The 10,032-nt window shown below is 46.5% G+C and overlaps 1 protein-coding gene across 1 annotated transcript in view; it reads right to left on the bottom strand.

Annotated features, from left to right (window-relative positions):
• LOC118375044 (monoacylglycerol lipase ABHD2) overlaps positions 1-8,785 on the bottom strand; it is a 28,344-nt gene extending 19,559 nt beyond the window's left edge. Inside the window, exons 1-3 of the mRNA XM_052515970.1 lie at positions 8,573-8,785; positions 6,805-6,894; positions 6,010-6,234 (exon numbers count right to left, since the gene is read on the bottom strand). Coding sequence (XP_052371930.1) covers positions 6,010-6,227 — 218 coding nt within the window. The 5' untranslated portion in view covers positions 6,228-6,234; positions 6,805-6,894; positions 8,573-8,785. The remainder of the gene's footprint in view (positions 1-6,009; positions 6,235-6,804; positions 6,895-8,572) is intronic.
• Positions 8,786-10,032: the final 1,247 nt, after the last annotated feature.

Here is a 10,032-nt window from a genome sequence, read left to right on the forward strand (position 1 = left end):
AGGGGCAGCAGCTCAACACAGTAGCAACATGACATGGCAGCAGCACAACACGACAACAACACAGGGGCAGCAGCTCAACACATTAGCAACATGACATGGCAGCAGCACAATACGACAACAACACAGGGGCAGCAGCTCAACACAGTAGCAACATGACATGGCAGCAGCACAACACGACAACAACACAGGGGCAGCAGCTCAACACAGTAGCAACATGACATGGCAGCAGCACAACACGACAACAACACAGGGGCAGCAGCTCAACACACTAGCAACATGACATGGCAGCAGCACAACACGACAACAACACAGGGGCAGCAGCTCAACACAGTAGCAACATGACATGGCAGCAGCACAACACGACAACACAGGGGCAGCAGCTCAACACAGTAGCAACATGACATGGCAGCAGCACAACACGACAACAACACAAGGGCAGCAGCTCAACACAGTAGCAACATGACATGGCAGCAGCACAAAACGACAACAACACAGGGGCAGCAGCTCAACACAGTAGCAACATGACATGGCAGCAGCACAACACGACAACAACACAGGGGCAGCAGCTCAACACAGTAGCAACATGACATGGCAGCAGCACAACACGACAACAACACAGGGGCAGCAGCTCAACACAGTAGCAACATGACATGGCAGCAGCACAACACGACAACACAGGGGCAGCAGCTCAACACGACAACACAGGGGCAGCAGCTCAAACACAGTAGCAACATGACATGGCAGCAGCACAACACGACAACAACACAGGGGCAGCAGCTCAACACAGTAGCAACATGACATGGCAGCAGCACAACACGACAACACAGGGGCAGCAGCTCAACACGACAACACAGGGGCAGCAGCTCAAACACAGTAGCAACATGACATGGCAGCAGCACAACACGACAACAACACAGGGGCAGCAGCTCAACACAGTAGCAACATGACATGGCAGCAGCACAACACGACAACAACACAGGGGCAGCAGCTCAACACAGTAGCAACATGACATGGCAGCAGCACAACACGACAACAACACAGGGGCAGCAGCTCAACACAGTAGCAACATGACATGGCAGCAGCACAACACGACAACAACACAGGGGCAGCAGCTCAACACAGTAGCAACATGACATGGCAGCAGCACAACACGACAACAACACAGGGGCAGCAGCTCAACACAGTAGCAACATGACATGGCAGCAGCACAACACGACAACAACCAGGGGCAGCAGCTCAACACGACAACAACACAGGGGCAGCAGCTCAACACAGTAGCAACATGACATGGCAGCAGCACAACAACAACACAGGGGCAGCAGCTCAACACAGTAGCAACATGACATGGCAGCAGCACAACACGGCAACAACACAGGGGCAGCAGCTCAACACGACAACAACACAGGGGCAGCAGCTCAACACAGTAGCAACATGACATGGCAGCAGCACAATAACAATATGAAAACACAGTAGCAACACGACAACAACAAAGTGGCAACAGCACAGCATGACAACAGCCCAAACGTGGTTAGGCACAGACAACAAGGGCAAAAAGGCAGGTGGTTTATTTGCTGTGTTGACTTTCAGTCACAGTGCTTTGGAACAACATTTACACACAGCGGGAGACAGGGAAGAGATTCACATTCCTAAGTAGAACACACACGAAGCTGACCATCCTTGATAATGCATCTGCCCTGGTACTGTATCTGTATGGGAGTAGACGTAGGTAAGGATCCAACCCTGCAGGAGATCAAAGTGGATCTATCTGCTGCTAGCACTGCAGTGAGACATGAGCTGGGCTAGTCATATCACAGGTCATACAATCTACCATCTCACATCCGCACACTGAGTTTAGCACAGAAGTACACCGAACATTTAGCAGGAAACCCTTGGCAAATGGCCAAAAACAAGTAGTGGTTTCCATTTTAAGTCTGTTTATTGATGAGCAGCCACGATAACAAAAGAAGGAGATCGATGTTGACAATTGCAATGTCCTCAAATGTAGCTTTGGCCTACTCACTCTGGCCTTAAGATGTAATGTCCCTGTGATGAAATTGAGATAAATAGAACTAGGTCATAACAATATTTAGTGATTTATGCAAAACACTGACACATTATGCTATCCCATAGTTTAAGGTACAGCTGGAGCAAATAGCTAGGCAGCTCCCTGACCGGGAGCAAATAGCTAGGCAGCTCCCTGACCGGGAGCAAATAGCTAGGCAGCTCCCTGACCGGGAGCAAATAGCTAGGCAGCTCCCTGACCGGGAGCAAATAGCTAGGCAGCTCCCTGACCGGGAGCAAATAGCTAGGCAGCTCCCTGACCGGGAGCAAATAGCTAGGCAGCTCCCTGACCGGGAGCAAATAGCTAGGCAGCTCCCTGACCGGGAGCAAATAGCTAGGCAGCTCCCTGACCGGGAGCAAATAGCTAGGCAGCTCCCCGACCGGAGCAAATAGCTAGGCAGCTCCCCGACCGGAGCAAATAGCTAGGCAGCTCCCCGACCGGAGCAAATAGCTAGGCAGCTCCCCGACCGGGAGCAAATAGCTAGGCAGCTCCCGACCGGGAGCAAATAGCTAGGCAGCTCCCCGACCGGAGCAAATAGCTAGGCAGCTCCCCGACCGGAGCAAATAGCTAGGCAGCTCCCGACCGGAGCAAATAGCTAGGCAGCTCCCAAATAGCTAGGCACCGGAGCAAATAGCTAGGCAGCTCCCCGACCGGAGCAAATAGCTAGGCAGCTCCCCGACCGGAGCAAATAGCTAGGCAGCTCCCTGACGGAGGGAGCAAATAGCTAGGCAGCTCCCTGACGGGAGCAAATAGCTAGGCAGCTCCCTGACCGGGAGCAAATAGCTAGGCAGCTCCCCCACCGAGCAAATAGCTAGGCAGCTCCCCAACCGGAGCAAATAGCTAGGCAGCTCCCCCACCGGAGCAAATAGCTAGGCAGCTCCCGACCGGAGCAAATAGCTAGGCAGCTCCCCGACCGGAGCAAATAGCTAGGCAGCTCCCGACCGGAGCAAATAGCTAGGCAGCTCCCTGACCGGAGCAAATAGCTAGGCAGCTCCCTGACCGGAGCAAATAGCTAGGCAGCTCCCTGACCGGAGCAAATAGCTAGGCAGCTCCCTGACCGGAGCAAATAGCTAGGCAGCTCCCTGACCGGAGCAAATAGCTAGGCAGCTCCCTGACCGGAGCAAATAGCTAGGCAGCTCCCTGACCGGAGCAAATAGCTAGGCAGCTCCCTGACCGGAGCAAATAGCTAGGCAGCTCCCTGACTGGAGCAAATAGCTAGGCAGCTGTGAGGCTGTTTGCAGAGATAACCAAGGTCAGAGATAACCAAGGTCAGGGTGATCCTCTCCCAGTCAAAGGATGGACTGATGGTCCACACACATGGGTGGGGAGTGTACACACTGGTACAGTAAATATCGTCAGCGAGCAAAGTCTGTTGCTAAATCAACAGTTACACAACCCCCTCAATCTCATCTTCCTTCACTGTCATTAGAGCAGTCTGAGCACCTGGATATTACTTCCCTTACATAACGCTCATCTCAAAACACACAATGACCGCTGATGCTTCCCCACACCATTACTAATATTACAGATAAGACCTCCAACCCCTGTGTAAACATCATTATCAACTCTGACGTAGGTAGAGTTAGGGAGGTAGCACGAAGTAGAACAGGAAGCAGGAGTACTCTGGACCTCCAGGCTGATTTAAATATCCCCGATATAGACTAAAACACTAAAGTCTTGGTCAGGTTTGATTCCCCAGAACATTCTCGCTCTGCGAATTATCCTCGACTGGCAGGGATGATGTAATGTTGTCACAGGAGGACTAAGAGGACAAGGGGAGGAGTCCAGGCAGGCAGGCGAGGGGGGGGAGGGCAACAGACCAGCTAAGACTACAAGCAAAGGCTATGGCCCAATACTGTTGAAATTACTCATCTGACATGACTGGTGAAAGCTACACTTATCTACTGTGTGAATGAAATCAGTCTGTCATATTGCCTACACTTTAGAGTGGTGTAGGTCTGGGTGCTCCAGTCAAGACATTCCAGCAAACCTGTGTCCACACGCATGTAGCTACATGTCTGTGCGCAAGTTTGTGTCCTCGTGCATGTCTATGTGCACGAGTATGTGCACTGTAACCTGCTGTTGCCCTTGACAGTCAGCAGCAGACCAAAGCAAAGGAAACAGAAGCCAGCGTGGGCTGATAGATAGACAACACCCTTAGTTGTCTGAGGTACCGATTAAAGTCACAGGTCTGTTCTATAGGTCTGATTTAATAACTCGCCTTTTGATATGATGCAATACACATCCCTCTGATCTACTGCCTGAAGGGGTAACCACAACACTTTTTGGGGGTAAAATCATGGGGTAAGAGTTGGAGCTAAACAAAACCTAAGCTCTTCGAGGCATTCATAAATGATATTCTTCAAAAAAACAATAGCTACATATCATTAATTTAAACATTCAAAAACGGATGTACCAATCCCACAATGCCCCTTTACAGGGCTGGTTTCCTGTACACAAAGCCACCCGGGACAGATTGAGATAAAAGGCCAAGTAGACCTCTGATCATGGAATCCTGGCTTCACTCGGCATCAGAGAAGAATGGCTCTGCTGCACATCACTCCAGTGCAGGACCTGCCCTTTCAGAGGCGAACTCTCAAACTACTTAGGCTATTCCCAAACTCTTCGTAGGCTAAATTGAATAAAATATTTCAGCTGCGCCCTTATTTTCTAGAATACAATGACAGATGGAATGCATGGACTGCTTTGAACAGAGTCGTTGCCCCCCGTCTCATATTTCCTCCACTGTGTACCTCTCTCCTTCTCCATGATTGATCTGTCCGTGGTCACCGTGCTGGAAACAGTGTTATGCAACTCGACTGGGTGTCACTAGGAGTTACACAAACCGTCTTGGACCATTAGTCAGCATAAACAGTGCCAAGGAGCAATTGATGAATGAAAGACAGCCCTACTAGCCCAATATCCTTTTACACACATTCTGTCTTGGCTAGCTTTTGACTGAGTACAGCCCAGTGGAGGGATATAGTGCAAAATTAAGATTAAAATGTATTTAATTAAGAAGCAATTCACCTACTGATTAGTATTATGAACCTTTAAATGATAAAATTTGCAAGAGTTGGAGCTAAACAAATTGTCTTATCACATACTTATTAAGTCTATGACTAGATAAAATGAACTGACGGCAAATGTTTAACTGGGCATCCCTCCATGAGGAAGTCTGGAACATTCCAGGTCCGTTAGTCATGGCTAAAAACACACCAGTCTTAAAACACACAGACAGACTGTCAAACAATAGCAAACAGTGCACATGAACACACACAAACCTCAAACTACAGTCTGTTTGGATAAAAAGTATCTGCATCCCAACTCCCTACGTGCACTAGTCTTGACCGGAGCCGTAAGGGGAGCACTCGTGGCCAGAGATTTGAGATGAAGTAACAGAGGCTTACATAATGAGACAGCAGCTGAGGGAAGCCTCCAGTCTCCCACTGGGCTTCAGACTCCCTTAAGACAGGACTATTAGGCCAGTAGAGTAGAGTACTGGCTCTGAACCATGCCACACATTCAGAGAAACCTCTAGTCATACAGGAGTATCGTTTTTTACACAACACACAGGAGTTCTTTGGAATGTGGGACTACATGTAGGCTATAGTGTAGAGTGACAACAGAAGTGTTGGTGCGGTCACAGCAAGGCGATCATGGGTGCAGTGGTCCAATTACAGGCTACTGAAAACTCCCTGAACAAATCATAGGACCCCAATAAGCTATAAAATACCTGTGGCCTTGGGTTAGAGTGTCCGCCCTGAGACTGGAAGGTTGGGTTCCCCCGGTCAAGTCATACCAAAGACTTGAAAAATGAGACCTGATGGGTCTCTGCTTGGCACTCAGCATTAAGATATATTGTGGGTAAAGACCTGCACTAGACTAGTGTCCTGTATGGTCGCAGAACACGGCCAGACTGAACCACAGGCAGAAAGGTCACTCACTCTTTGGTCAGGATGGGGCAGGACTTGAGCAGGAAGCGGTTCAGGGGCGTGTCCTGGTAGGTGATGTCAGGAGCGGCGGTGGGACTCTTGAGGTTCAGGCAGCGGACGATGACGTACAGCACCGTGGCGACCGCTGCCAGCTTCATGCCGTCGAACATGGCCGGCATCTCCGGGGCGACGATGGTGTAGTCATAGTAGCCTGAGTCTTGGGTGGCCATAGTGCCTCTGAGAGAGACAAACACAGAGAAGTAAACAAAGCGTTAGACTGTAAATACTCCACTTAGAACAAATACAGCTAGTACGGATGATCCTGCTACACGGAACACATTAAATCAACTAGCCTACATCAGCCATGCTCAGGAGTCCACTGATTAACTGTACCCTGGACAACAAAACTACATTAATGTCACTTTAAACTTACATCTTGTTCACCAAACTTAATCAGTAGCAGTAAACAGTGTGGACCATGGAAGAAACAAAGGGCACAAAGTAGTCTAGCTATTTCTCTGTCAAAAAGAGGAATTCAAGGCATGTAGCCTAGCAACAGCTAAATATGTTTCAGCTGCCTGCAAGCAGCAATGACAGAAGCAGAAAATTAACAAAGCCAATGATGGTAAACAGACTGGCCAAAACAAAAAGAGATGGAGGAGAAAGAGGTAGGCTGGTTTACAGTCCAAAAAGAGGAACTTGTGGTATATAAATATGAGTCAGATGATGAGGTAGTTTAGATAAAACAAACTTCAGAACATGGATAGGAAAGAGTTGAGCAATTCTATCAAACAATTATTTACTTACAATTTAGGTTTAAATTCAATGAAAAGATGATCCACTCTGTCCAACAGCCTTTATTTGTGCAGTGACAGAGTCACAGTGACGTGGTCAAATCTGGAAGAAAAACAAACACTTTTATTTCATGTTTTAAAACAGGTGTTATGAATTTGCACGATCTGTCAAGACAACCCAACAGAACATCAGAGAAATTGTGCCTCTTCATATCTCCAAACTAGACTTTCCTTTAACATGGTTCTACAATCCCTGTAGTTCCTCTTCAATATTAAGCACTGACCTCAAACCAGTCATTTGTGACGATGTGACAAAGTTAATTTGTCTCCTTGGTTAACAAGAGAATGTGCAGTGATCAATCCTAACAACCCCATTACTAACAGTGATCCCCGCTGTCCTCCACTGCTCCAAATGGAATTCCCTGTAGAGCATGGAATTACTGCGCTCTCCAATCAGAAAGAACACTATCTGATAAGAATCCATTACATTAGCCATGGCCACTAAGGTCAGCAGGCCGAGCACTTCTATGAATCCTTTCTAAGGCTGTGTGCACTAGGCCTATATAGGGAATAGGGTGCCATTTGGTATGTTCTCCTCCATACCATCTAGAATGCATTAGTTATGTCCTAATAACAACTGCAGTAACTACAGGGGTTGGGGGGGTTGAAACCATAATTTGATTTCATGGATGCTCAGAGCTTGCATCCATAGCTCTGTCTATGAATTTGAGTGTTATTACATTTCTCAAACCCCATCCCTCCGCATTTTACTAAAACAAGTGATGGGTGGCAGCTTTGTTGTTGTTTCATGTAAACTGCAGATTGCCTCTGATGTGGGAAGGCCAGTCAGTCATCCAGCATGATCACTGATGTAGCCTTAAATCATTTGGGAGCAGGTGCCTCAATAGGCTGTGCTAAGAATCAACGCCTGCCCTGCCACCATGAGATACAATAACATTCCAGAGCTGCGTAGTTGAGAGATTAGGGAAACCACCACGGGCTCAGCCCCATATCACCATACTCTTTAATCTGTCTGTCACAGTAGCGAACACTTGCAGCTAGGCATGAGTGAGAATGCAGAGCGATGGTTTACCCCAAATTTAACTCTCCTGTTTTAGTTATCATCACATGGACCACATGTGTATTGGTAGGCAGGTGTAGGAATAATTTGCCTAAGTGTGTGATGGAATAGGAACACACTGCATGAGAAAACAATTACCTAGCAAGCTAATTTTGTTAGCCATCTCAGTAAATGCAGATTATCATGGTGCGCAGCAAGTCAAGCCTAGTCAAGGGAAACCCACCACCAGCTAGCTACACACAGTACGCACCATGCAGTCCCCGCTGCTTTTTCTATCAACGACTTTGCCACCGACAGGTAATGCTGGACACAGCAATATTTTAGATGGCTTTCGTAAAATAAAAATGTTTTTGTCGACATAAGTAAATCATATAGTAAACAAGTAATAGAGGACTAGTATTGTAACGTTAGCTCGATGCTATTTGGCAAAGGGCCCCAACTCACCATCCCTGCTTTTCGCGCATCCACGAGCTAGTGGTGGAATGAATGTTGACAACCTCTCTCGCAGTATGTCAAACCAACATACAGCTAGCGAACTAAGCAAGGTATGTGTTCAAATGGAAAATGACATTTGTTAGGTAGTTAGCATACCTTGCTTAGTTCGATAGTGGTGTGTTCAGCTAGCTAAAACGACGAAAACAACACAGCTCCTTGCGCCCCGTACCTAATCGTAACAGACAGAAATAGCTGGCAAACTAACCTCGTTACCGTCCTCTCCTACACCGTGTCCAGTCTTTTCCTTTTCTCCTTTGTGTCTTAATCCGTGTCTTTCCATAAGGATGTTTCTATATTTATCTCGAAATAATTTACGGTCCGTCTTTTCAATTATTTCCCTCTCTGTCGATGGACATGCATTAACATATAGCTACCGCTAGACTGACATCTCGGAATTCACTTCCTATTCCTATCTCATTTGCATATGATTCCCCTTATTCTATTGGGTTACAAATGCAGATACGTAATTTCCCTGACGTATTTTCCCCATCTCTTACACAGCGCGGCTCCAGTTTCTTTACAGCGATTGGCTAAAGAAAATGAATATAACTGTATCCCCCAAAATATATTCAGGAAAATAACATGCTTTACATATTCATCCGTAATTTAATATATAGCTAGCTCAATGATCACAACCTATTGCTGAAACGTGTGGAGCGTCGTGCGTCAATGTATAAACCAATATAATTGGGTCTCATATAATCCATTAAAACCAAATGATCAAATGATCAATAGCATATAGTCTTTCTTAGAATGTGCAAGAAGCATGAGGATGCCTCCAAATAACAGTTATGTTACATCAATCAATTGATGTAACGTAGGCTTTTGATCTGTAATTACTGTAATTAATTGATGTAAGTTTGACCCATAGAGATAGTTACAGTAGTGGTTCCCACACTGTGGGGCGCGCCCCCAGGATGTAACATTTTTAAATTGTGTAGTGCATCATCAGTTTTTCTCTTGTCATGTTATTACATACCTTAGAGAGTTATGTATAACTTTCCAGAAATGTCCAGATCAACAAGCCCATGTCAGCTAATGTTTTTCAGCTAGGTTTTTAGCCCATAGATTTTGTTGTAATGTTCAGTCACTCAAATATCACATAAATACACACTAGACATGGCAAAATCTTTAGAATTGCAAGGAAATTAGCTTTAAAACTGAAAAAACTGATGCACCCCGTGACAAAATGTGTGTAATTGCAGGAAATAATTTTGTTCCTCAACACCAACAAGAGGGTGTGAGCAATTTGTCACATGAACAGGGCTTGTTCTCATATAAATAGGCGTGGTGCACACACATGGGGGTGGGGTGTTCTCCAATTCTGGAAGAGGGTCCTGAGTGAAAAAGTTTGTAAACCCCGAGTTAGAGGACACATTTTGAAGTAGTCCATTTCCTTCTTCTATTACTTCTATGAGTTGGCAAGCAAACTGAAAGGGTGCATACTGCCACCTGGAGTGTGTTGTTTGAACAGGTATATAAGCCATGGTTTGAGTTTTACTGCCACCTGTAGTTATGGAATGTTTGCTCACAAGTATAATTAATTGTGATGACCCGGATGGAATTATGTGATCCTTTCTTAATTAACCCATCGGAAGTCCCTACCCAGTACACTACTTCAAAATGGCGCTCAATGGCGCTGCCCATGCTAAAACGTGCTTTTGG

Source organism: Oncorhynchus keta, unplaced genomic scaffold (genome assembly GCF_023373465.1).
Source record: "Oncorhynchus keta strain PuntledgeMale-10-30-2019 unplaced genomic scaffold, Oket_V2 Un_scaffold_3531_pilon_pilon, whole genome shotgun sequence".
NCBI classification, from domain to species: domain Eukaryota; kingdom Metazoa; phylum Chordata; class Actinopteri; order Salmoniformes; family Salmonidae; genus Oncorhynchus; species Oncorhynchus keta.